General features: G+C 41.5%; 1 protein-coding gene across 2 annotated transcripts in view; it reads left to right on the top strand.

The window, feature by feature from the left end:
• Positions 1-27360, top strand: part of MVP (major vault protein) — a 38086-nt gene that overhangs the window by 5351 nt on the left and 5375 nt on the right. For both annotated transcript variants that reach the window (XM_021006813.2, XM_021006812.2), the window contains exons 2-12: positions 5765-5944; positions 6328-6526; positions 15561-15684; positions 16370-16501; positions 17233-17327; positions 18183-18419; positions 18513-18797; positions 21681-21925; positions 22056-22253; positions 23684-24070; positions 24514-24630. In XM_021006813.2, coding sequence (XP_020862472.1) covers positions 5817-5944; positions 6328-6526; positions 15561-15684; positions 16370-16501; positions 17233-17327; positions 18183-18419; positions 18513-18797; positions 21681-21925; positions 22056-22253; positions 23684-24070; positions 24514-24630 — 2147 coding nt within the window. In that variant the 5' untranslated portion in view covers positions 5765-5816. The remainder of the gene's footprint in view (positions 1-5764; positions 5945-6327; positions 6527-15560; positions 15685-16369; positions 16502-17232; positions 17328-18182; positions 18420-18512; positions 18798-21680; positions 21926-22055; positions 22254-23683; positions 24071-24513; positions 24631-27360) is intronic.

Here is a 27360-nt window from a genome sequence, read left to right as displayed (position 1 = left end):
GGGGAAAAAACAACCTTAGAGGTCATCTAGTTAAACTCCCTCAATGTGTGGATGAGTAAACTGAGTGTAAGGGAGGTTAGGTCACACAGTGAGTAAGTAGAAGAAAAAGGATTCAAGCCAAGGTGTTAAATCTCCAAATTAAGCCATCTTTCAACTGCTCTGGGTTCCCTTCATGAACCACCAATTGTGTCTAAGATTATTTTGGTATTAAGGATGGATCACTCAGAAGAGAGAAAATAGAGGGAGAAAGGCCTGTTAGGAGGCTTTATTTTTTTCTTCCCTGAAGTGAAGTAGCCAGGTAGGGAACTCCAAAGATGAACCTGTCTCTTTTCCCCATTGTCTGTCAAGAAGACTTCTGTCCCACTTTTGGGATGCAGCCAAAGCAATACTTAGGGGAAAGTTCATATCTCTAAATGTAGAGAGAAAGATCAGATGAATAAATTGCATACAACTAAAAAAAAAACTAGAAAAAAATTTTAAATCTCCAATTAAACACCAAAATGGAAATCCTGAAGATCAAAGGAGAAATTCATAAAATTGAAAGTAAGAAAACCATTGAAATTGAAGGTATTAGAAAAGGCAATGAAGAAACAAAGCTATCACTCTTTGCAGATGATATGATGATACACTTAGAGAATCAAGTAAAAAACTACTTGAAATAATAAACAACTTTAGCAAAGTTGCAGACTATAAAACAAACCCACATAAATCATCAGCATTTCTATATATTACCAACAAAGCCCAACAGCAAGAGATGAGAAATTCCATTTAAAGTTACTGTAGACATTGTAAAATATTTAGGAGTCTACCTCCAAAACAAACCCAGGAACTATGTGAACACAATTGCAAAACACTTTTCATACAAATAAAGTCATCTAAATAATTGGAAAATCATCAATTGCTCACGGATAGGCCCAGCTAATATAAGAAAAATGACAATTCTACCTAAACTAATTTACTTATTCAGTGCCATACCAATCAAACTACCAAAAATTATTTTATAGAGCTAGAAAAAAATAACAACAAGATTCTTTTGGAATAACAAAAGGTCCAGAATATCAATGGAACTAATAAAAAAAATGCAGGGGAAGGTGGCATAGCCATTCTAGATCTTAAATTGTATTATAAAGCAGCAATCGTCAAAACTGCTTGGTACTGGCTAAGAAATAGAGTGGAGGATCGGTGGAATAGGTTAAGTATGCAAGACACAGTAGTCAATGACTGTAGTAATCTACTATTTGATAAACCCAAAGACCCCAGCTTCTAGGATAAAAACTCACTATTTGACAAAAACTGCTGGGAAAACTAGAAAAGAGTATGGCAGAAACTAGGCATAGACCAAAATCACATACCATATACCAAAATAAAATCAAAATAGGTTTATGATTTATATATAAAGGCTGATACTATAAGTAAACTGGGACAGCAAGGAATAGTTTACCTATCAGATTTATGGAGAACAGAAGAATTTATGACCAAACAGGAGACAGAGAACATTATGAAATGCAAAATGGATAACTTTGATTACATTAAATTGAAAAGTTTTTGCACAAACAAAGCCAATGCATTGGGAAAGAATTTTTACAACCAGTGTCTCTGATAAGGGCCTCACTTCTAAAATATGTAGAGAATTAAGTCAAATTTATAAGAATACAAATTTATAAGAATACAAGTCATTCCCCAGTTGGTAAATGGTCAAAGGATATAAACAGGCAGTTCTCAGATGAAGAAAGTAAAGCCATCTATAATCATATGAAAAAAATGCTCTAAATCATATTGATTAGAGAAATGCAAATCAAAATAACTCTGAGGTACCACATCATACCTATCAGATTGGCCAACATGACAAAACAGGAAAATGATAAATGTTGGAGAAGATGTGGGAAAATTGGACCTCTAATGCATTGTTGGTGGAGTTATGAAATGATCCAACTATTTTGGAGAGCAATTTGGAACTATGCCCAAAGGATTATAAAAATGTGCATACCCTTTGACCCAGAGATCATACAAAGGGGAAAAGGACCCACATATATATACACAAATATTTATAGCAGCTCTTTTTGTGGTGGCAAAGAATTGGAAACTGAGAGGATGCCCATCAGTTGGGGGAATGGCTGAGCAAGTTGTGGTATATGAATGTAATGGGATACTATTGTGCTGTAAGAAATGATGAGCAGACAGACTTCAGAAAAGTATGGTCTGATGCTGAGTGAAGTGAGCAGAACCAGGAGAACATTGTACACAGTAACAGCCATGTTGTCGATGACTAATATTGATTGACTTAACCCTTCTCAGCAATGCAAGGATCTACAACATCTCCAAAGGCCTCATGGTGGAAAATGCTGTCCACATCCAAAGAAAGAACTATGGATTTTGAATGCAGATTGAAGTATACTATTTGCTGTTTTTTTTTTCTTCTGTTGTGTTTTGTTCCCTTTTTCTGATGCTTCCTCCTATTGGTTCTAATTCTTACAACATCACTAATGTGAAAATATGTTTAATAGGAATGTGTATATGTAGCCTATATCAGATTGCGTGCCATCTTGGGGAGGAAAGTAGGGGGAGAAAAATTTAAAACTCAAAAGCTTATGGAAGTGATTGTTGATAAATCAAAATAAATTTTTAAAAAACACAAAAAAATGGAAAACAATATATGACTTAAAAAAAAGAAAACCATTGAACTAATAAATAAAACTAGGAACTAGTTTTATGAAAAGAAAAAAAGATAAACCTTTGATTAATTTGATTTAAAAAAATGAAAGAAGAAAACCAAATTTCTAGTATCAAAAATGAAAAGAGTGAATGGCTCACCAATGGAGGTGAAATTAAAGCCATTATTAGAAGTCACTTTGTTCAATTATATGCCAGTAAAACTGACAATCTAAGTAAAATGGGTTTACAAAAATATCAACTGCCCAGATTAAGGGAAGGGGAAATAGAATACTCAAATAAACCTATCTTTAAAAAAAGTAATTGAACAGGCCATCAGTGAGCTCCTTAAGAAGAAAATCCGCAAGACCAGATGAATTCACAAACGAAATGTTTGGTAGAATTAAGCAACAACTATTTGAAAAAAATAGTTGAAGAAATCCTACCAAATTACTTTTATTGACACAAATATAGTTCTGATACCTAAACCAGAGAGAGCAAAAACAGAGGAGGAGAACTATAGACTGATTTCCTTAATATATGTGGATGCGAAATTTTAAAATAAAATAATAGCAAGGAGATTATAGCAATGTATTACAAAGATCATATACTATGACAAGGTAGGATTTATACTCGGAATACAGGGCTGGTTCAATATTAGGAAAAAACTATCAGCATAATTGACCATATCAATAACAACAAAAATCATATAATGGTAGATGCAGAAAAAGCCTTTGACAAAATACAACACTTATTAAAAAGCACTAGCTATCCTAGGAATCAGTGGAGCCTTTCTTAAAATAAGTAGTATCTATCTAAAATCAAGAACAAGTATTATCTTTAATAGGAATAAACTTGAAGCTTTCCCAATAACATCGGGGTGAAGCAAGGATGTCCATTATCACCATTATTATTCAATATTGTACTAGGAATACAGCTATAGCAATAAGACAAGAAAAAGAAATTGTTGGCTTTCAATTGCCCAATTCTAATTAAAAGAAAAAAAATTTAAAAAAGAAATTGAACAAATAAAATAGGGAATGAGGAAACAAAACCATCACTTTTTGTGGTTGGTATGATGGCATACTTACAGAATCAACTAAAAAACGAGTTGAAACAACTTTAGCAACATTACAGGATATCGTCACAAGTAAATTCAATAAAGGTAAACTGAGGTGCATAACTCCAAGCAAAAATCAGTTTATTAACAATGACACATACAACTGTTAACAAAGTGGATTAGACTACCACTGAAAAGCCAGTAACTCCAATGAGAAAGTTACCCTCTTTGTTGACACGCAGGAAAAAAGGGGTTCTTGGTAGTCATGACATGTTAAAATTGGCTATACTAAGAAAAGTGGATTGGCATTTAGGTGAAACTCAGTTTCCTGTTAGAATAGTCAGCTTTTCATTTTTGTGATGTTTATTTGCCATGTCCAGCACCTTTCAACTCCCTTCTGGAACAAAGCATTCATGATAATATATTGGTCTGAATTTTCAGGATAGGACATAAACCTTTAGCCTTTTTAATTTCTTCAAACCTGAGTCCTATCTTATTCTTGCCATCCTCCTCTGTGCCTACTTTTACAATGAAATCACCAGATATCAAAGTTTCTGTTGGCTTGGTTTGAAGTTCACCATTCTCGGTGGATATATCAATTATACCACCCTCTAAGGTCTTTTTTGCTTATGCTCGGTAAGAGCTTCCACAAGATGACATAACCAAGTATCCCATGAAATTTTTATTTTTAGTTGTCGTTGGGCACCTAATGAAACAATCTCTTCAATTCCATTGTCTTTTCAAGAAGAATATGTGAGCCATCCTTTCCATCCAGCTTGACTTTTTTGTCTCCTGATTTCATTTGTGAAGCTATCATTATTGATATGGGTCGGTGTCAGGTCATTGGCCATTGGACACAAAATCCCACAGAGTATCTGCTGTTGAGTTCATCTTTATAAGTCTAAAAGTTGTGTTTCTTAGCACCTTCTACCACTCTGCCGCCATTTCTGTGAGGGAGTCACACAAGACTGAGGACCGTTGTTTGTTTTCTCTTTCGAGGTTGCCTTTGCCAGAGAATCTTATCACCTAGTGGGCAACCAGCTGGTAATGAGTCTCTCTATATGTAGTAGCTACTCTGGTACTCAATCTGTCACCAAAACTGTATTTGAAGCCTTTCTCATATAGTAGGGTCTGCCAGAACTTAACGTTTATTGACAAAACCTTCAAGGAACCAGGATCGCCTCTGTGAAATAAGGCATTAGAGAAGGATTTTGCATAGTTTTATCATTTTAAAAACTTAAAATAGGGAGTTGCTAAGGGTAGACTTGGGAGAGCCTAGGGTCTTAGGGCTGTTAGGAGTCTCAGTGGTCACCTAGTCCATCCCATACCTGAACAGGAATTTCCTGGACAATATCCCTGACCAGCAGCATCCACTGGAGGAATGGCACTGAGGGAGAATCCCCTACCTCCTGCAACAGTCTATTCCTTTTTGGGGCAATTCTTAATTGTTAGAGAGTTTTTACTTACTTTAAACTAACTTCTGCCTCACTGAAACATCTACCTGTGATTCCTCATTCCTCCCTCTGGGGCCAAGCGCAAGTCCAGTCCATACCTCTTCCACATGATGGCCCTCGTAATACATAAAGGTAATGGCCCCTAAGTCTTCTCTTCCTCATGCTAAGAATCTTGAGTTCTTACAACCGTACTGCCATGTAAGGAGGAATTTTAGGGGGAGGTGCCCTCAAACAGCATGAAGGGTACCCCTGGTCTGTGTTGGTTTTTTGTTATTGTTTGTTTTGTTTTTGAGGCAGTTGAGGTTAAGTAACTTGCCCAGGGTCACAAGCTAGTGTCTGAGGTCACATTTGAACTGGGGTCCTCCTGACTCCAAGGCTGGTGCTCTATCCACTGTGCCATCTGGCTGCCTCTTTGTTTTTGTTTTTCTTTTACTGGTCTGTGTTAAAAAGGGAAGCAATCAAAGTTTCCTCCAGAGGCCTAAAATCCTTTTTTGTTTAAGCTTTTCTATTAGCCTTGGTTCTCTCCCTCCCTTCTTTTTTCTCCTCTGCTCTCTGTGGCCCCTTCCCTATCATTCATTTGTATTCTTTTTCCCCATACCAGATATCCTGTGTTAACCACTCCTCATTCCAGCCATCTTGATTCTGAAGTCACCATGGCAAATAAAGGAGATCCCATCATCCGAATCCCCCCATACCACTTCATCCATGTGCTTGACCAGAACAGCAATGTATCCCGTGTGGAGGTTGGGCCCAAGACCTATATCCGGCAGGACAATGAAAGGTCAGTATGACTTCAGGAACCACCAACCCCTGAAAAGGAAAGAGATGCAGAAAAAGGACAGTTTTGGGCAGGAGTCTGGTAGCAATGCTTGTTGATCTGGCCAGCCTCTCTCCAGGTCATTCGTCTCTGTCCTTATTTCCAGGTAGGAGTGATTCCTCATCCAAGTCAGTGTTTGGGGAGGCAGAAGGGTTTTGGTCTATTGGAGGAATATGTTCCTTACTCACTTATTCTAATCTTTCATTATCTGGGAGTCCGTATCTTATTTTCCATCCTCCAACTGCAGCACTGGCCTGCCCTCTCAGAGATATATCTGGCTGGGTGGGAAGAGTTAGAGGAGGAGGGAAGGTCTTTGTAATCCCTCATACTTTCCTTTTATTCACCAGGGTACTGTTTACCCCAGCACGTATGGTTACAGTCCCACCACGACATTACTGCATTGTAGCTAACCCTGTAGCCCGAGATAAAGGGGGCTCTGTGCTATTTGATGATGCTACAGGACAAGTTCGACTTCGGCATGCAGATCTGGAGATCCGGCTGGCCCAGGACCCTTTCCCACTGTACCCAGGGGAGGAGCTGGAACAGGTACCCAGAATATCTCCTATGTCCTTGCTCTACAAGGGCTAGAAGACAAAGGAAAGTTGGGTGAGGGGTAGGGCATTTGCTAATGCTAAAATTAAGTTGTATAGAGTCGAATTAGCCAGGAATTCCTTCCTACCCTACCCATCCTAACCTCCTCTCTACCTCTGCATGTTGACATTCTCTATGGATTACTTGTCATTCCTTTAACACATTGGTACTTTCTCACCTCTATATTTTTAAAAATTTATTTATTTTTAGTTTTCAACATTCACTTCTACAAGATTTTGAATTCCAAATCTTCTCCCCTACTATCACCTGCCCCCTTCTCTTATCCCCTTCCCCTTCTGTTTTCTTGTAGGGCAGGATAGATTTTTATACCCCTTTGCCTGTATATCTTACTTCCCAGTTGCACATAAAAACGATTTTTAACATTTGTTTTTAAAAGTTTATCACATCCATATTTTTGTTTAGGTGCCAGTACCCCTCTTTGCCTGTCAATAAATGACCAATGACTAAATGATTTCAGTGAGCTGCTGTGGAGCTGAGTTCTTACAGGGTTTTCTTGGGGGGCATGGCAACACTGTTGGTCCTTTTAAACATTTCACTTTACTCATTTGCTGACACAGATCACATCACACTTATAGAATTATTAAAAACAATAAGGTGGGATAGGATCAGGAAGGGAAGAAATCCCTGGGTAGGGTTTCCCCATTGACATGATCTGAGTTACTTGGACAAGTCATTCACCTCTAAACTTCATCATCTTTATTTTTTTAACTTTTAAACATTTTTATTTAAAGTTTTGAACCCCAAATTTCTATCCTTCCTTCTTTCCTTCCCTTCCTGAGATGGTAAGCAATCAGATAAAGGCTATACATGTGCAATTATGTAAGACATTTCCTTATTAATCAGTTTGTACAAGAAGACTCGAATAAAAGAAAAAAAGATAAGAAAGAAAGTGAAAAATAGCATGCTTCAGTCTGTATTCAATCAATATCAGTTCTTTCTCTGGAGGTGGATAGTATGCTTCATCATTAGTCCTTTGGGATTGTCTTGGATCGTTGTATTGCAGAGAAGAGCTAAGTCATTGACAGTTTTTCATCAAACAATATTGCTGTGTACGGCAGTCTCCTGGTTCTGGTCACTTCATGTGAGTCCAGGTTTTTCTGAAATCATCCTGCTTGTCGTTTCTTATACCACAATAATATGCCATTATAATCATATGCCACAGCTTTGTTTAGCCGTTCCTCAATTGATGGGCATCCCTTTGATTTCTAATTCTTAGCCACAACAAAAAGAGCTGCTGCAATAAATATTTTGGTACAAATAGATCCTTTTCCCTTGTTTGGGATATCTTTGGAATGTAGACCTAGCAGTGATATTGCTTAGATCAAAGGGTAGGCAGTTTTATAGCCCTTTGAGCCTAGTTCTAAAGTGTTCTCCAGAATGGTTGGATCAGTTCACAACTCCACCAACAGTGCATTAGTGTCTCAGTTTTCTCATACTCCCTCCAACATCCAACATTTTCCTTTTTTGTCAATACTAGCCACTTTGATAGGTGTGAGGTGGTGCCTCGGAGTTGTTTTAATTTGCATTTCTCTAATCAGTAGTGATTTTCACATGACTAGAGATAGCTTTGATTTCTTTATCTGAAAACTTCCTGTTCATATCCTTTGACCATTTATCATTTGGGGAGTGGCTTATATTTTTATAAATTTAACTTAGGGGCAGCTAGGTGGCGCAGTGGATAGAGCATTGGCCCTGGAGTCAGGAGGACCTGAGTTCAAATCCAGCTTCACACACTTGACACTTATTAGCTGTGTGATCCTGGGCAAGTCACTTAACCTCACTGCCTAGCCAAAAATAAATAAATAAAGCTATAAAAAAAGTTGACTCAGTTCTCTATATATTTGAGAAATGAGGCCTTTATCACAGATACTTGTTATAAAAATTTTTTCCAAACACTTGACACTTACTAGCTGTGTGAGCCTGGGCAAGTCACTTAACCCCAATTGCCTAAAAATAAAACAAAATAAAACAAAATTTTTTCCCTAGTTTTCTACTTTCCTTATAATTTTGGTTGCATTGGTTTTGTTTGTGCAAACCTTTTTAATTTTATATGATCAAAATTATTCATTTCATATTCTGTAATGCTCTCTATATCTTCTTTGGTCTTAAATTCTTCCCTTATCCATAAATCTGACAAATAAACGATTCCATGCTCTCTTAATTTGCTTATTTCATCGTCTTTAAATGAAGGCTTTGGACCAGAATGACATTTCAGGTCTGTCCTATCTCTTTTTAGGCACCCGTGAGCCTATGACCATTCTGGACAGTGTAGCAACAGAATATATGTATTTAGAGCTGAACGTATTGCCTACCTCATATATTTTACCCTAGATCCCCTCTCCCCTCTAATACATATTCTCTCCCTCCATATAACTTCTATAATTATCCTGCTTTCCTCAGGAGGAAACATCTCACCTCATATTACTTTCAACTATTTCCTGCTGAAGGAGTGTGTGTGTGTGAATATATATATTTACACACACACACACACACACGCATACACATACACATACATGTGTATATATATACATACACATACGAATATTTGTCCAGGCAATGATCACCTCCTCAAAGAGTGACCAAAAAAAAAATCTGGTTTTTTTTTTTTTTGCCTAAAACATTGGACTGTTTTAGTTAACTGGTTCCTGACCCTCTCCATTGATTTCTGCTGAAGTATGTATCTCAGGAAGATACTCATGCTGATATGGCATAGCCTAAAATAACGTACATAAAGTAGGCAGAAAGCTTGAATTGAAAGTTACCTTAGACTTACAGACTGAGTCAGCAAGCAGAGGAGGCTTCCAAAGCCATCTATTTTCATCTGATCAGAAGCATTTATGAAGTACCTACTGTGTGCCAGGCCCTGTGCTAGGTACCTAAGACATAAAGACCAGTATGAAATAGTACCTGCCTTTAATAAACGGGAGTAATTTGGGGCAAGGTGTTTTATCCTGAGGAAAGTAGGATAATTGTGGGAGCTGGGAGGGACAGGGGAGGTATTTGGACTCTGTTATAGGGGAGGGAAGTTCAAGGTGAGTGTAAGCAAGAATAAGCTACTTTGACTAGAACAGTCATGGGCTCACAGGAGCCTAGGTGGAGCTAGAAGGGACCTTTAAGGCCATCTGGTCCAGGCCCTTTAGTCATATTCCTGCTGGGGAGACAGCAGTGACTACAACATAGGTATATACAGACCAGAAACAAAGTAACTTTGTGTATGGGGTTTGTAGGAGTAGGGAGACATTAGTAGCTCAGGGGCCTGGGAAGGACCTCATACAGAAACTGGACGAGTTTACAAGGAAATTAGAGATGCCAAGAGGTGGAGGAGTAGAGGAAGAACACTGGGGTGTGGGAGTCGACTTTATGAATGTCCTAAAATATGTTACCCAGAACTGAATTTAGTATTTCAAACGTAGTCTGACCTGTTCAGATTACAGGGAGACTGTCACTTCTCTAGTTATAGACAGTTCACTTCTGTTAAGGCAGGCTAAGACATTATTAAGTATTTGAATGTTTTCCTGGTTCTCCTATCTGTGCAACCACTCTTTCTCAGTCTCCTTTGCTGGTCTTCTGTGTCATTTCCATAAATGTCCCCATGCCTCTGTCCTAGGCCTCCTTTTTACTGTATACTATCTTACTAACATCATACTCTCATGGGGTTCAGTTAGCATCTCTATGCAGAGGATTCCCAGGTCTATATATCCAGCCCCAGTCTCTCTCTTGAGCTACAGTTACTATCTCCAACTGCTTCTCAGACATTCTTCTTCAGGATCTACTCCTGACTCTCTGAACTTTCTCTAGAATGCTACAAGCAGCCTTCTCACCCTAGAATTTCTTTCTGTCCCATGGCCCCCTCTGATTGGTTATTCCTCCAGGTACCTCCATCTTAAGGAAGGCACCCAGGCCAGCCATGCCTTCATTCGTCACTGGGCTCCACTCCTGGTTATCCAGACTTTCTCTACTGTCCTTCCCTACCCGCAATCCCGTCTTTTTTAGTTTCTTTACATGTATTGTCTTCCATTAGTGCGTAATCTTCTTAAGGGCAAGGAATATCTTTCTTTCTGCTTATATTTGTATCCCTGGGATCTACAGGTATTCAGAGAAGACTAGTACCTCTGGTGTGAGGGCTGCTTTCCACCTTTGGTGTTTACCTGCCACCCAATTCTCACCTGTGGCTCCAAAAAGCTGTAACATGTGCTGCAGCCACATCCTGGTAAACAGTTTCAGCAGATGGGCTAAACCGGGTTGAGGGTAACTGAGGGGCCTTAAATCCCTTCGTGATTTAGTGGAGTCTCTAACCCTAACCCTAACCCAGACATGTGAAGACTTCCCTGCGTGGACTGGTCAGATGAGAACAATTTGTTCCAACGGCCATGAAGGTGGCTGCCCAGGTGCCGTGGAGCGCTTAGAGCTTGGTGAGCCACTGAGGATGCCAAGGTCATCCACTGCAGCTCAGGCCATCACCAGTCATCTTGACTCTTGTCTGGTCACTGGACTTCAATGACTATGAAAGAGAGAGTGAGGCTGACTAACGTTGCCTCCCTTAAATACAGTTAGGTGCAAGTCAGAAGACATTGCCCGTGCCATTTTACCATTTTTACCTATCTCAGAGCCCTGTAGTGATAGACAAGTGACGAATCAGCAGGTGGGGATACACTGGGAGTATAGTCACACCCTGCACACAGGAGGCCAAGGGCATAGAGTCCTCTTCTCACTGGATTGAAGCAGTAGTGGGATTCAGCAGCCCCTTGGGTATCTGAGCAGCCTTTTTTAAGGACCACACTGCTCACCTTCTGGCATGAGGAAGGGGCTAGAAAAGATACCCTAAAAATTGTCAACTTCCCCTCACCTGACTCTGGTCTGCTTAATGAGGGAGGTGGCTGTTGTGGGAAATGATTAACTTAGACCCTATTTTATTTAGACCTCTAGCTTATTTGCAATCAGTATTATTTCAGTCTGATGTGATTCCATAGGGATAGTGATTATTTCTGTTATACTTATCCATAAATATACATTTAGTCAGTATAATCAAATAGTATTAATACATATTTATGTATCTTTATGTGAGGATTAGATAAGATGAGGTAGATTCTTTCTTATAATAGGCCCTAAAACTTTATAAGATCTTAAGTTCAATTGCTTGTTATAAAATTCGCTTCCTTAATCACAGGCAGATAGCTAGAGAACCTCTACCCTTTCTTTCTGCTGAGGAGGAAACCAAGCCCAGCATGGTAGAAATGACTCAATGATATGGAAAGTCCCCCAGCGATTTTTGATTATCCCTCCACTTTATTCCTTTGCTGAGGAGACAGGCCTATGGGCACATGGCCAACAGCCCTATGAACATTTGACCAATGGGTGACCCTGTCTTCAGGTTGCCAGAGCTGCTTACAACTCTCTGTTGCCAACATGGGGCCAGTGAATTGCTATCAGTTCTGCCCATTTTTGGAATCCTCTGCTGGTCATTGACTGTAGGCATAAACTGAAGGTTCTCCTGGAAGGTCAAGATATAGGTCTATCAACCAATGAGACTCTGTATTTTACTTTGCCTCATTTGTATCTTCTGGGTATCAAGCACTATAAAACTAAAGCCCTGAAAGAAGGAGGCATCTCGGATGGTGAGGAAGATCCGAGGTCCTGTTCATTAAGTTGAGGTTGGTGGATGGGAAGGTAGGTCCCTTTAATAGATGGTTATTCATTCAGAGCTCTGCATTAGTTTCTTTTATTGTAGATTGGGCATTTTTGGCTCCTATACTATCCTACCCTGTGGTCAAAACACAAGAAAAGTTCAAAAAGCTTTTTCAAAGACAATTCCATTCTCCATTGGCACATGGAATGTGCACATACTTATGGACAACAGGAAATCCAGTAGACCTGAAAAACAAAAAGCTCTTGTTGCAAGAGAACCTGGCAGGTACTGCCTCCAAATAGCAGTCCCGAGTGACACAAGGCTGGCAAATGAAGGCCAGTTTACCAAAGTCAGAGGTGGCTACACATTTTTCTGAAGTGGCCTCAGTGATTGGGGGAGCGGTAAAGCTGGCATAGGTTTCACAATCAAAACTAATCTAGTTGACAAGCTTGTATGGTGTGCTACTTTTTTTTCATAAATAATGGTGCATTCAATGCAGCCTGTGAGGCCGAGATGCAACAAAGTATGGATCAGTTCTCTGCTGCTTGTGCTAATTTTGGCCTAACAATCAACACCAAGAAAACAGAGGTCCTCTACCAGCCAGCATCACACCATCCATATGTGGAACCATTGGTTACAGCAAATAGAGAAATTTTCAATGCTGTGGATAAGTTCACTTACCTTGGCAATATAATTTCAAAAGATGTACATATAGATGAGGCTGATGCATGCATTGCCAGAGCTAGGCTGCATTTTTGGAAGGCTTCAAAGGAAAGTATGGGAGAGGAGAGGTATTAGACTGCCTACCAAACTGAAATGCTACAGAGCCATTGTGTTGACCTCATTGTTGTATGCCTGTGAAACCTGGACAGTGTACCAGCGCCATGCCAGGAAACTGAATCACTTCCATTTGAATCGTCTTAGAAAAATGCTGAAGATCACCTGGCAACATAAGGTACCAGGCACTGAGGTCTTTTTCCGAGCTGAACTGCCAAGCATTTAAATTCTACTGCAGAAAATGCAACTCCAATGAGCACTCCACATTGTTTGAATACCAAATGCACATTTGCCTAAAAGACTATTTTACAGAAAATTCACACAAGGCAAGCGCTCACATGGAGATCAGAAGAAAGGAAATAAGAACACTGTCAAGGTCTATTTGAAGAACTTTGGAATCGATGGGAGACACTGGCAGAGTGTCTTCAGATCCAACATGGCATGCCCAAATCAAAGAAGGCTCTGTGAGCAAAGCAGAATTACTGGTGCCCTGCTGAAATTTGTCTATGATATTTTCCAAATCTAATATCTGTCAAAAAAAAAAAAAAGAAACCATCCAGAATTATTTGTTCTTAGTGAACCCATACTGGCTCATAGTAATTACTGGTTTTCTTTCTAAAGATCCACAAACCTTCCCTTTAAAATTTTTGTCAAGAATAAACTTGCTAGCTTAAAATTTGAGAATCTGGCTTCTACCATTCTTTGTTTTTTATTTAGAATATTTGAATGTCTCCAATAATACTTCTTCCTATTCCTCCTGACTCTGCTTAACTACCGTTGGTAATTTTTTAGTTGCATACACAAGTTCTTTCAGGATTCTGGGATGGAGTTCACCCTGACAAAGTGGCTTGACCATAATTGAGAGCAGCTATAATCTGTCTTACCACTTTATCTGTTGACTTTTATTTCAATTCCCTGTTAACCATATTTGTTTGACCTTTCCTAGTCCAAAGGTCATTCTTGGTAGAGAAAAAGCAAACAAAAGGAATTGAGTAATTCTGCCTTCTTTCAGCCTTTATCATTGTCATATCCACCTTGAGGAGTGGTTCCCTGCCTGCCTTCTTCCTATTGCTTTCATCTTAGTTTTTAAAACCCTATTTTGCTGTCATTATTTTTTATTGCAAGTCCCAGCTCTTTCAAGGCTTTAGTTTTCTTGGCATTCTTACAGAGTCAGGATACATTTTTGTATTTTGCCTGTTACTTTCCTCATTTGCTTTTCCAGATTCAGAGTTTTATCAGTGATGTCTCTACATAACCATTTATTTGATCTCTTGTTAACATATTTTTCTTACTCATGAGGATAATTTATGTTCACCAGCAGAATTCATTCTTGAGAAGTCCCTGCCTTCTTCTCCCTTTTTCTTTCAATCCTTTGTTAACCTACTCTTCCTTAAGAATTTCAGGCTGTGGGATGCTATCTAACCTTTCTCTGAACCCTTTGAAATATGTTCTTGTAGAAATGATGAGCAGGCAGATTTCAAAAAAACCTGGACTTCATGCTGAATGAAGTGAGCAGAACCAGAAGAACATTGTACACAGGAACAGCAACATCTTGTGATGATTAACTTTGATAGACTTGGCTCTTCTCAACAATACAATTATCTAAGACAATTTCAGAAGACTTATGGTGGAAAATGCTATCCATATCCAGAGAAAGAAGTGGAGTCTGAATGCAGATCGAAGCATATTATTTTCTCCCTTCTTTTTTATCTTGTGGTTTTTTCTTTTTGTTCTGATTCTCCTTCACAACGTGACTAATGTAGAAATATGTTTAATATGATTGTGCATGTAAAGCCTATATCAGATTGCTTGCTGTCTTAGGGAGGAACGAGAGAGAGGGAGAAAAAAAACTTGTAACTCAAAATCTTATAAAAGTAAATGTTGAAAACTGTCTTTACATGTAATTGGGAAAAAATAAAATACTGTTAACTGGGGAAGAAAAGAAATATGTTCTTGTAAAATTAACAGGCATGACAATTAAAGGGCAATATTCCTATGTGTTATCCTAGTGATAGATAGTTCCTATCTATCACTAAATGCTAAGATGGAAGAATCATTTCCTCCCAAGATCCCCATAATTTCACCAACCAGCTTTTAATCTAGACCAGGAGACTTAATTAACCTCTTTTTACAGAGGAGGAAGCTGAGGCTTAGAGGGATTAAGCAGCATATCCAAGATTACACAAAGCTAGTAATTGGAAGAGCCAGGACTCCATCCCCTATCTTAGGATTCCAAGTCCAATGCTCCGTCTACTACTCCACACAATAGTGTGATACTTGGGCATTTACTGCTTAGGCCTAGGAAAGGGTATTCCACTCTCCAATTCACAAAATACACAAAATTCTCTACTGATAGTTTTAGGAAAACCAGATTTAAAGGTAACGGAAAGAAGGGTTGCTGCTAAGGGTCCCTTTTCAACCCTCTCAGTATATGGCAGAACTTGATTACCCAGTACCGAAACTGGGATCGCACCTTGAATTTCAGGTCCTCCACTCCAGATCTTTGAGAGGTCTAATTCTGAGGGCCCTAGAGATAGATCATGGCCTTTTCTTCTTCTCTGCTAGGATATAACCCCACTGCAGGTGGTCCTGCCCAATACAGCATTGCACCTTAAGGCCTTACTTGACTTTGAAGATGAAAATGGGGACAAAAGAATAGCAGGAGACGAGTGGCTGTTTGAAGGGCCTGGTAAGTCATTTGTCTCCCTAATAGTAATTGACTGTATAGGACAGGGGTGGGGAACCTGCAGCCTCAAGGCCACAGGTGGCCTTCTAGGTCCTTGGGTGCGGCCTTTTGACTGAGTCCAAGTTTTATAGAACAAATTCTTGGATTAAGGGGATTTGTTCTGTGAAGTTTGGATTCAGTCAAAAGGCCGAATTTGAGGACCTAGAGGACCATATATGGCCTTGAGGCCACAGGTTCCCCACCCCTGATAGAGGACTTGACCCTATTTTGGAGGTTTCACCCAGGGTAGGGTAGAAAGGATCACTTGCCTCTCCTGACCCTTCCCTGTTCTTTCCCTTTCTTTATTTTGTTAGTCATGAAAACAAACCCCAAAATCTGATATAGTTTTAGAAATAAATTTATTAGGTCATTTGGTAGAAGAGAGAGATAAATCATGAGCAAACAGGAAAGGGTGTGGCTGCCCATCTTCCAGGGTCTGGAAGGTTTACTTTCTGCAGGATCTAGGGCCTGAGAGGAGCTTAAAATTCCTTGTAGTCACCTCTGGCAATCCTGGAAAGTTCCTGAGGCCAGGGTGACATTCTGGGTTCAAACAATCTCTAGTCACATCAAGTTAGGTTTAAATAGTATGATGATGTTTTCCAAACAGCATAATAAAGCATTTTCCACACTTTCCATGCCAACCTCCCAGGCACTTACATTCCCCAGAAGGAGGTAGAAGTGGTGGAGACGATCCAGGCCACAGTGATCCGACACAATCAGGCTCTTCGCCTCCGGGCCCGAAAGGAATGTCAGGACCGGGATGGCAAACAGAGGGTGACAGGTAAGGGGGAGAGCAGGGCCAAAGGCAGGTGAGTTGGGGATGAAGCAGGGAGAAAAGAATGCTCTGGAGTGGGGAGAACAAAAATACGGGTAGATATGTTTATAAAGGGAAGGGCTGAGGGGAAGGAGGAAGCTTGAAGGAAACCATGGATCTCAAGAGCATAATTCTCTCAAAGAAGCCTCAGGAACTTGACAGAGGCCCTAAATGGAGAAACAGTTATTTAAAGTTTAAAAAAAAAAAGGCAAAGTATCTGAAGGAGACCAGAAGAAATATACTGACAGTTTTGAAGTCTCCATTTTTTTTTAAATTTTGCTAGGAAAGGGGTTAAGTGACTTGCACAGCTAGTGAGTATCAAGTGTCTGAGGCCAGATTTGAACTCAGGTCCCCCTGACTCCAGGGTCAGTGCCCTATTCACTGCACCACCTAGTTGCCCTTGAAGTCTCCGTTTCAAAGGGATTTATTCTCCTAAGGTTCAAAATCAGCCTTTAAAAAATAGCAAAAAACAACTTTGCTGAGGTCGGGAGGCAAGAGAAATGAATGATAAGGAGCAGAATTTTCAGCTAGAACCTTGTCAGGTTTCTGAGACTAGAGACAGGTAGCATCTCAGTCCTTGCACCCTGTCTCTTTGTTATGGGGAAGGGCATTCCTGACCAGTACCCAGTGAGATGGTCTTTTCAGGGCTTTGCTGAGTTTCTAAACCTTTAACATGACTTCTTGTCCTCCTTGGCTAGGAGAAGAATGGCTGGTACGCTCAGTGGGAGCTTACCTCCCCGGTGTGTTTGAGGAAGTTCTGGACGTGGTCAATGCTGTGGTCCTCACAGATAAGGCAAATAAGCTCTGGGGGAGTGGGAGGGACCCCACAAAGGAAACAGGGTGGTGAGACTACCCTGAGCAGTGTGCTTTTGGGTGGGATAGGTAAGGGAGTGTCAAGGAAGATAATGAGTAGTTATCATTCCAAGTTCACTGAACTATGGGAGTTCAACCCTCTCTTTTCAAGAATCTCTAGACCAATGGTTCTTAACCCTGGGGTCTCTAAATTCCTTTTTTTTGGTTTGTTTTTGGTGAGGCAGTTGGGATTAAGTGACTTGCCCAAGGTCACACAGGTAGTTAAGTGTCAAATATCTGAGGTCACATTTGAACTCAGGTCCTCCTGACTCCAAGGCTGGAGCTCTAAGCATTGTGCTACCTAGATGCCCCTATCTAAATTTTTTTTAATTTTTGTAACTATATTTCAATAGCCTTTGTAATTTCCTTTGAAATCTCATACATTTTATTTTATGCATTTAAAAACCCTATTCTGAGAAGGGGTCCATGGCACAAAGAATAAGTTAGCTTTATTCTAGTCTGACTGGCAGGTGTTGGGGAGTCACCCTGGAATTAGGGTAAATGGAAAACCTTTTTTATATCAGTATAGCTTTCCTAAGCCCCTTGGACCAGGGAGGAAGTGGTCAGGGGTAAAGGGTCAGAGATCATATCAGGGTCAAGAAGGATAAGAAAGGACCAGTTGAGGAGCTGATGGTCAGAATCAAATGAGGTAACATACAAAGTGCTAGCAAATCTTAGCTATTATAAACAGCAGCCCTGTTGTTATTACTGTCATGGTCACTGAGAGGGAGATTGTGTCCTTTTTTATTCTTTAGAGGCCAAAGATCCTTCTAGCTTCTATCTTCCTTCTCCACAGATAGCCCTGCACCTCCGGGCCCTGCAGAACTTCCGGGATGTGAGAGGCCTGTTCCGCCACACGGGAGAAGAGTGGCTGGTCACCCAGGCAGACGCAGAAGCCCATGTGCCTGACGTTTATGAGGAGGTGCTGGGAATTGTGAATATCACTACCCTGGGTCCTCGGAACTACTGTGTGATCCTGGACCCAGTGGGGCTGGATGGCAAGAATCAGCTGGGACACAAGCGTGTGGTGAAGGTGAAGGGGCTGGCAGGGTCGGGACAGGTACAGGAGGTGTGAACAGGTCAGGAAGAGTTGTTCATTCCCTGACTCAGTGTCTTTTCCTGACAGGGGGAGAAATCCTTCTTCCTTCATCCTGGAGAGAGTTTGGAGGAAGGAATCCAGGAGGTGTTTGTACTGTCAGAGGATGAAGGGCTGCTCCTGAGGGCACTCCAGCCCCTGGAGGAAGGAGATGATGGGGAGAGTGGTGAGAAAAGGCAGGCTGGAGACCGCTGGCTGATTCGGGGACCCCTGGAATATGTACCCCCTGCCAAAGTAGAAGTCATAGAACAGCGACAGGCCATCCCTCTGGATGAGAATGAGGGCATCTATGTGAGAGATGTCAAGACTGGCAAGGTGAGCCTGGAACCCAGGGTAGGACTCACTCCCAAACTCAGATCTGCAATTGAAAAATAATAATAGTAACCAGAATTTAAGGTTCATGAATCTCTCTATGTGTGCTGTCTCATTTGGTCCTGACAACAACCTAGGAGGAAGGTGCTATTATTGTCTCTATTTTGCAGATGAGGAAACTGAGGCAGACAGAGATTGAATGACTTACACAGGTCACAGAGCTAATAAGTGTCTGAGGCTGGATTTGAACGAAGATCCTTCTGACTCCAAGTCTGGCACTCTCCCCATCATGCTGCCTTGATTGATCTGAAACTGCCTGAATTAAAAATGTCAGCCTGCCACAGAATTGTCCGTGGAGCTTTAGAACCTCACACTTACCTGGAGGCTCCTATGGAAACACTTTATCTCTCTTTTCTGACACCTTACCTCACTTCTCTACCAAACCCCTCATTTTTTTAGATGAAGAAACAGAAGCCCCGAATGGAAAGGGAACCCTTCCCTCAGTCAGTCAATAAGTCAGATGGCTAATAAGTGACAAAACTCCAGTCTAATCCAGTAAACATTGATTAAGCATCTACTGTGTATCAGGCACTGTGCTAAGTTCTGGGGATTCAAAGAGAGGCAATGGTCCAGGCCCTCAGGAACCTCACAATCAAATGAGGGTGACAACATGCCTATAGCTATATATACACAGGCTGTGTACAGGTTAAACAAGAAGTAATCAATAGAGGGAAGCCACTGCAAGTAAGAAGGATTGGGAATTAGGCGATACAGGGCTTCCTGTAGGTGAGATTTTGGCTGGGACTTGAAGGAAGCCAAGAGGCAGAAATGAGGAGGAAGAGCATTCCACATAGGAGGGGGAGAGCCAGAGAAAATGCCTGAGCCCAGAGTAAAGCAAAGCAAAAGGCCCAACCAAGGGGCAACTAGGTGGCACAGTAGATACAGCACCGGCCCTGAAGTCAGGAGGACCTGAGTTCAAATGTGGTCTCAGACCAAACACTTAACATTAGCTGTGTGACCCTGGGCAAGTCACTTAACCCCAATTGCCTAAAAATTTAAAAAAAGGCCCAACCAGCAGTCTTCTCACCAAATAATTCTGCCAGACCTTGTCCTAATTTTTTTTTTCTGGTTTCTAATACTAACCAGAGTAAGGTATATGAATATAAAGAGCACAGTCCCAGGCTGGTAGTCAAACTTTGACCCAGGTTTCCCATGTCTTTGTCTTATGATCCTCTCCACACCTAAAACACCATATCTGTCTCCCTAAGGTCCCAGAAGGGAAAATTGTGTCTTCTAAAATCTCCCCATCTTTATCCTGGTGTATCATTTATAAATTTGCATATTCCCTTTTGCCTTGGAAATAGACTCTGGAAAACCTGCTCCTGTGGTCGGCTGCGTAGGGCTGATAAGGGCAGGAAAGAAAGCAAGTACCTACAAGACTGAAAGAGAACCAGTCCTAGTGGCTAAGAAGAAGGTGGCACTAAAGGAGATCTTGATGCCTGAGGGGAGGGCTCAAGTCCTTTCTGTCCAGTAGTGGTTCACTGATCTGGGAAGGTTTTGAAAGTAGAAAGGTTTTGGGGGGAGATGGGAGGGAATTTGGAACAGAAAATCTTATGGAAGTGAATATTGAAAACTAAAAATAAATAAATTTATTAAAATTTTTTTAAAAAGAAAGTAAAAGTTTTTCAGAAATCGTAGTGCTTAAGGCAAAAGTCCTCTAGAACTTGGCTTAAAGAAAGAGCTGGAATCCCTTAGAAAAGCTGGCTCAGATCAGCCAGGCCTAAGATTGAAGTTTATATTTTTCCCAGACATGCTCACAAACAGCTGTAACATAAAATAATCCATAGTGATGTGTGATGGTTGACACTGTGGCACTGGTCCCTACCTCAGGGGAGGCAGAGGCTTTTGTATTGCTTGAGTTTGGGAGTTCTGAGTTGTGCCAGGGCCAACGCTGATCAGGTGTTGACACTAAATTCCAGAGCAACATTGTGAGCCCCCAAGAGCCAGGGGCCATCGGCTTAAACCATGGGCTGCTTAAGGAGGGGCAAAGTGACCCTTGGAAAAATCAAGCAGATCAAAGTTTCCATTCAGTGGTGGGGTCAGGCCCTGAGTAGCTGTTGTACTACAGCCTGGTGAGATAAGGAGACATAGTCTCAAAAAAAAAGCATAATTTTTGTGGGGTACACTATTCTTTTGGAATTGTCTTGAGAGCCAGCTTACTACCAGCCACCTAAGAAAATTAAAATGGTCAGATTGTAAGCCTCATGAGGGTAGGCACTGTATCTTATTTAATCTAATGCCTCTTCTAGGGCCTAACCCAATGGATTCAATTCATTCAACATTTATTAAGAGAAATGAATGCACAGTGCTATGTGAGGACTAGGGATGGCCAGGGGGAAGATGATGACAGATGGGACAGAAATTGGAGAAGGCTTAATGGAAAACAAAGCATTTGAACTGAGCTTTAAAAGATGAATAGGATCTCAGCAGTCAAGAGGTGGTGGCATTTCAGATCTCAAGATTTAGAGATGAAGAGGACCTCAGAAATCACCTAGTTTCCACCTTATCCTCTCTTAGTTTCCTGTATATAGGAGGGAAATGAGGCCCAGAGGAAGGAAGAAATGCCCAAAGTCACTTGCTGAGTTAGTAGCAGAGCAGGGACTCGAACCCAAGCTTTTTGGGGGTTTTTTTTTAATGCAGTTCAATACGTGTTTATCAAGTGCCTACTAGCACCTAACGCTGCTGGGTACTGGGGGAGGTAAAAAGGTTAGATAAGATCATGTTCTTGGGTATAGGGGGCAATGTAGGGTAAAGCTTTTGATTCCTTTATTTCCTTATCCCAGCCCTGTTTGGAGAATGTCTTCTTTACTCTGGTCTCTTCTCTAGGTCCGGGCTGTTGTTGGTAAAACCTATATGCTGACCCAAGATGAAGAGCTGTGGGAGAAGGAGCTGCCACCTGGGGTGGAAGAGCTGCTGAACACGGGGCAGGACCCACTGGCAGACAGAGGTGCAATGGGGGAATCAAGAAAGGGTAGTCCCCTCGCCCCTAGGGATAAAACTCGAGTTGTGAGCTACCGAGTTCCTCACAATGCAGCGGTACAGGTGTATGACTACAGAGAAAAGAAAGCACGGTGAGGGGAAACACGGGGAGAAGACTATCCTACCCTGGGTGGGAGGTTAGGGGGTTTCTCCTATCACTCCTGGGATCAGGGGCTGTGAATGACATCTCTGTGTTTGGCTGACCCCTCATACTGTCCACAGGGTTGTGTTTGGACCAGAGCTGGTGTGCCTCGGCCCTGAGGAACAGTTCACAGTGTTGTCCCTCTCAGCTGGCCGGCCCAAGCGCCCCCACGCCCGCCGGACACTGTGCCTGTTGCTGGGGCCTGATTTCTTTACTGATGTCATCACCATTGAAACAGCAGACCATGCCCGGCTACAGCTACAGCTGGCTTACAACTGGTAACTAGGGATTACCATGGACTCAGAGACCCTCCCAGGAGCAGCTCCAGCTATGTAGATAGAGGGGTGGGAGTGGGAGGAGTGGGAGGTGAACCCATCCCCAGCCCCCAGATAGTACAAAGCGAAGTCCCTGGGAAATCGTCAAGAGCCAGTCTCATGTGAGTATAGAACATGGAGTACCTGTGGCAGGTGCCATATTCTGTGCTAGGTGCTGAGGATACATGACAAACATGAAACTTCCCCTTCTTCCAAAGGGCCTACGTTCTTTCAAAAGAGGTGGTTTAGGAAGGAAGGACACTAGTGTTGTGTAGGGGAGCATTGTGAAAGGCTTTGTGTAAAAGGCCGTACTTGAAGGAAATGAGGCAGTCTATGAGGCAGAGAGGTCAGCAGGGGGAGGCCATTCCAGGCATGGAGATTATAGATGACAAATACACAGAGGTGGGAGATCAGAGGTGGATAGGGAGGTGAGTGAGGAACAGCAAGAAGGTCAGTTTGAACCAGAGCATATAAGAATGAGAATAATGTGTAATGAAACCAGACAGGTAGATTCAGACCAGGTTGTGAAGGACTTTAAAAGCCATACAAAAGAGTTTATGTTTATAGGTAGCTAAGTGGTACAATAGATAGAGTCCTGGTCCTGGAGTCCGCAAGATCTGAGTTCAAATGTGGCCTCCGATACATACTAGCTGTGGGACCTTGGGCAAGTCACTTGACCTCTGTTTGCCTCAGTTTCCTCACATGTCAAATGGGAATAATAATAGCACCTACCTCCCTGGGTTGTTGTGAGGATCAAATGAGATAATATTCATATAAAGTATTTAGTACAGTGGGGGCAGCTAGGTGGTGCAGTGGGTTGAGCACAGAGCCTGGAGTCAGAAGGACTTGAGAAAGACTCATCTCCCTGAGTTCAGATTTGGCCTCAGACACTTACTAGATGCGTGACCCTAGGCAAGTCACCTAACCTTCTTTGCCTCAGTTCCTTATCTGTAAAATGAGCTGGAGAAGGAAATGGCAAAGCACTGTAATATCTCTGCCAAGAAAACCCCACATGGGGTCAGGAAGAGTAAGACATGACTAAAATGACTGAATAAAAACTAAGTGAAGTACCTGACACATCCTAGGCACTATATAAATACTATATTATTATTGTTGTTGCTATCATTATTATTATGCACTGGAGTTTGAGTAGGAGAGCAACGTAGTCACAACTTTACATGAGGAAAAATCACTTTGGCAACTATGTGGAGACAGACTGGAGTGGGGTAAAATGAGTTTGGGAGAGCGTTTGGGAGTCCACTGCAGTAGTCCAGACAAGAGGTAATGAGGTTAAGGTGAAAAGATCCTGACTCCCAGACAGAGGCCCGAATAGAGAGGACCCTCCCTTTCTGAAGGAGGAGATGGGACCTCTTTCTCCCTTTCTCTTCCCACAGGCACTTTGAACTGGCAGACCGGAATGACCCCCGAGAGGCTGCTCGGCTCTTCTCTGTCCCAGACTTTGTGGGTGATGCCTGCAAAGCCATTGCCTCCCGGGTGCGGGGGGCTGTGGCCTCAGTCACCTTTGATGACTTCCATAAGAATTCAGCTCGTATCATCCGGATGTCTGTCTTTGGTTTTGAAGGAGCAGAGAGGAAGGGACCTGGGGAGGCTGCTATGCCTCAGCTCCGGGACCGAGCTGTCTTTCCTCAGAATGGGCTGGTGGTCAGTAGTGTGGACGTCCAGTCTGTAGAACCCGTGGACCAGCGGACCCGGGATGCCCTGCAGCGAAGTGTCCAGCTGGCCATTGAAATCACCACCAATTCCCAAGAAGCTGCGGCCAAGTGAGTAGAGTGGATGGCTTTTCCCTTACCCCCTCCACCTCCCAGTCCATAGCACCCACTCCTTTGTATATTGAGATCCTGTGTACTTAACATCAAGAGGCTTCCTTGAAGCAGCTACATAGTGTAATGCAGACAAGAAGACCCAAGTTCAAATCTAGCCTCAGACACTAGCTCTGTGACCTTGGGCAAGTCACTTCACTTCTGCCTCCAGTTTTCTCAACTGTAAAATGGGAATCATAATAGCATCTATCTCTCAGAGTTGTTGTGAAGCTCAAATGAGATAATATTTGTAAAGAACTTAGCACAGTGCCGTAGGTCCTTAATTATGATAAATTCCAGTTTCCTTCCTCCCTCATGATGTACTTGTCCCTCACCCTGCCTGGCTGCCATTCTTCCTCTTCAGCTGTCTCACAAGAGTCTTTTCCCATCTCCTATCCTACCAGACATGAGGCTCAGAGACTGGAGCAGGAGGCTCGGGGGCGGCTGGAGAGGCAGAAGATCTTGGACCGAGCAGAAGCTGAGAAGGCTCGAAGGGAGCTGCTGCTACTTGAAGCTGAGAGGTAAGGAGAGAAGAGGGCAGCTAGGTGCCACCATGGATAGAGACAGAAGGGCTTGGAGTGAGGAAGACTCATTTATCTTCCTGAGTTCAAATCTGGCCTCAGACACTTATTAGCTGTGTGACCATAGGCAAATCACTTTACCCGTTTGCCTCAGTTTCCTCATCTGTAAAATGAGCTGGAGAAGGAAATGGCAAACCACCCCAGTATCTCTACCACAGAATCCCCAAATGGGGTCACAGGACTGAATAACAAGGAGACAAGAGGAGGAAGAAAGGCTAGAGAATGCAGAGGCCTCCTTTGTCCCTCTAGCTGTCAGCTTCCAGCCTCCTGTTACTCTTATCTTCCCATGTCACCAATAATTCTAAAAACTTAAACTTAATCATCAACCAGTACAATAAAATGAACATACAAAAGACATGGCAAAAATCTTATCAAACTCCTCCTAACCTTTTGACAAAACAGAACCAAAAGAATTAACAAAGGTACCAGAAAATAAGATTTTTGTGTCCCTTTCTAGGCCTATCAGAAATCCTACCACCTTTTGGCCATTTTCCTTAACTTTTTTTTTACACCATTGTTGATGTGTATACAGTTTTGATTCTGCTAATATTACTTTGCATCACTTCATTGGTCTTTCCATAGTCCTTTATGTCACACCTTTTTTTTTAAAAGCACCTTAGTATTCCACTATGTCAAGATATTACAATTTATTCCACTCTTCTCCAATTTTTGGACATATAAGTTACTTCTATTTCTGTATACCTAGCACAGCTCTCTCCCCTAAGCTCCAGTTCCATCAATCCAGCCACCTGATTGATATCTCCACCTGAAATGTCCCACCAAATCCTCAGACTCATCTTCCAAACTGAACTCATCAGACGTCCCTTAAATCTGTCTCTCCTCCCAGTCTCCCTGTTTCTGTTGACACCATGGTCCTCCAGTCTCTCTCCCTGTGCAATTTTCCTTCAAAAACAAAATTTGGACAAAACTTGACAACTGACTAACTGTAGCAGTGTGGGGAGGAGAATTGGGAAGGAAAAAGAAAGAACCAGAGACGTTGTGCTATTTCAAGTCTTCCTTCTTCCTTCTTTAAGGTGCACTTCCTTTCCCAGTTACCACTACATCTAATCCATTTCTGAATCTTTTCTGTTCTCCAAGCATTTCTTTTATCTCCACTTATCCTATCACTGCTCTGATTTGTTAAGCCCTTGCCTGGATTATTATAGCCTCTTAACTGGTTTCTCTGCCTCCAGACTCTGCCCCATCTCCAATCTGTTCTTCATATGACTGCCAAAATCATCTTTATAATGCACAGGGCTATCACCTCTACTTTTCTGCTTATAGAAGCCCTCGGGGCTCTGCATTCCCTCTAGGGTAAAATAGAAACTCCTTTAGGCTGGTTTCTAAGGCCCTCCATGGGTTCCAACCTACTTTTCCAGTCTTACTTCATAATTCTTTACTTTGCAAAAGGGATGTTCTGGCCAAAGTAGACTATTTGATGATCTCTTGTGTTCATTTGCTTCTTTATATTTGAACAGACCATCCTCCATTCCTTCCTCATTTCAATCTGTTAATCCTCTGATATCAAAGCTCCCTCCTCCAAGAAGCCTTCCCTGATTCCAGCCAAAAGTGATCACTCTTGTCTCAAGTTCTCCTGGATTACTTTGGATTTCTCCTTTTCCCCCACAATATTCTGCCTTGTATCATATATCCTGCTTATCAGTTTGCATGTCATATTTCCCAGTGTGGGGTTATGTGTTCCTTGAGAGCAGGCTCTTTGTCTAGTATCTTAATATTCCCATCACTTAAAACTTTTTAAAAAAATTATCAAGCCACTATATGAAGAGCTGCTAAAAATATTTTGTACATACATATATAGGTCTTTTTCCTTTTTCTTTGTTCTTTTTGGGATATTGGGAGATGCCTAGTAGTGGTATTGCTGGGTCAAAGGGCATACAGAGTTTAGTAACTTTGGGGACATAATTCCAAATTCTTTTCTTTTTTTGAGTCTTTTTAAAAATTTTAAGTTAATTGGTTTTTTTAATCAGCAAAAATTCACTTTTTCTCCTTCCCCCCAAACGAGAACAAAAGAAAAACAAAACCCCTATTACATGTATAGTCAAACAAAACATATTTCTGCATTGACCACGTCCAAAAGAAAATTTTATTTGTACACACAGACACTATATACCTACACTACATACACACTCGCACCTGCATATGCATACACATACGTATCCCTTCCCACATTCCAGGTTCTTTATTCCTCTATCAAGAGATGAGTATACTCTGCTATCGCATTTGGTCATTGCACTGATCAGAGTTCCTAAGTCTTTCAAAAAGTCTTTACCATATTGTTGTCATTTTATAAATTGTTCTCCTGGTTCTGTTCACTTCACTCTGTATAAGTACATATACATCTTCCCAGGTTTCTTTGATACCATCCCCTTCACTGTTTCTTAGAGAACAATAGTATTCTATCACATTTATATACCATAACTTGTTCCTCCATTCCCTAGTTGATGGGCATCCATTCAATTTCCAATTCTTTATCACCATGAAAAAGAACTATTTATAAATGTGTGTCTTGTTTTTTATACATCCCTAATTAGAATTTGTTTTGCTTAGGACCAACCCTTCCCTTAATCTACTCTCCCTCTTACTGCTGCATCCTCCTTCTCCCTTGTCCCTCCTTGTTTCCCTGTAGAGTGAAATGTACTGTGTATGTAT

The sequence above is a fragment of the Phascolarctos cinereus genome, unplaced genomic scaffold (assembly GCF_003287225.1).
Source record: "Phascolarctos cinereus isolate Bilbo 61053 unplaced genomic scaffold, phaCin_HiC Scaffold_4;HRSCAF=312, whole genome shotgun sequence".
Lineage (NCBI taxonomy): Eukaryota > Metazoa > Chordata > Mammalia > Diprotodontia > Phascolarctidae > Phascolarctos > Phascolarctos cinereus.
Note: the sequence above shows the minus strand (reverse complement) of the source record. Positions and strands in the feature narration are given on the sequence as shown.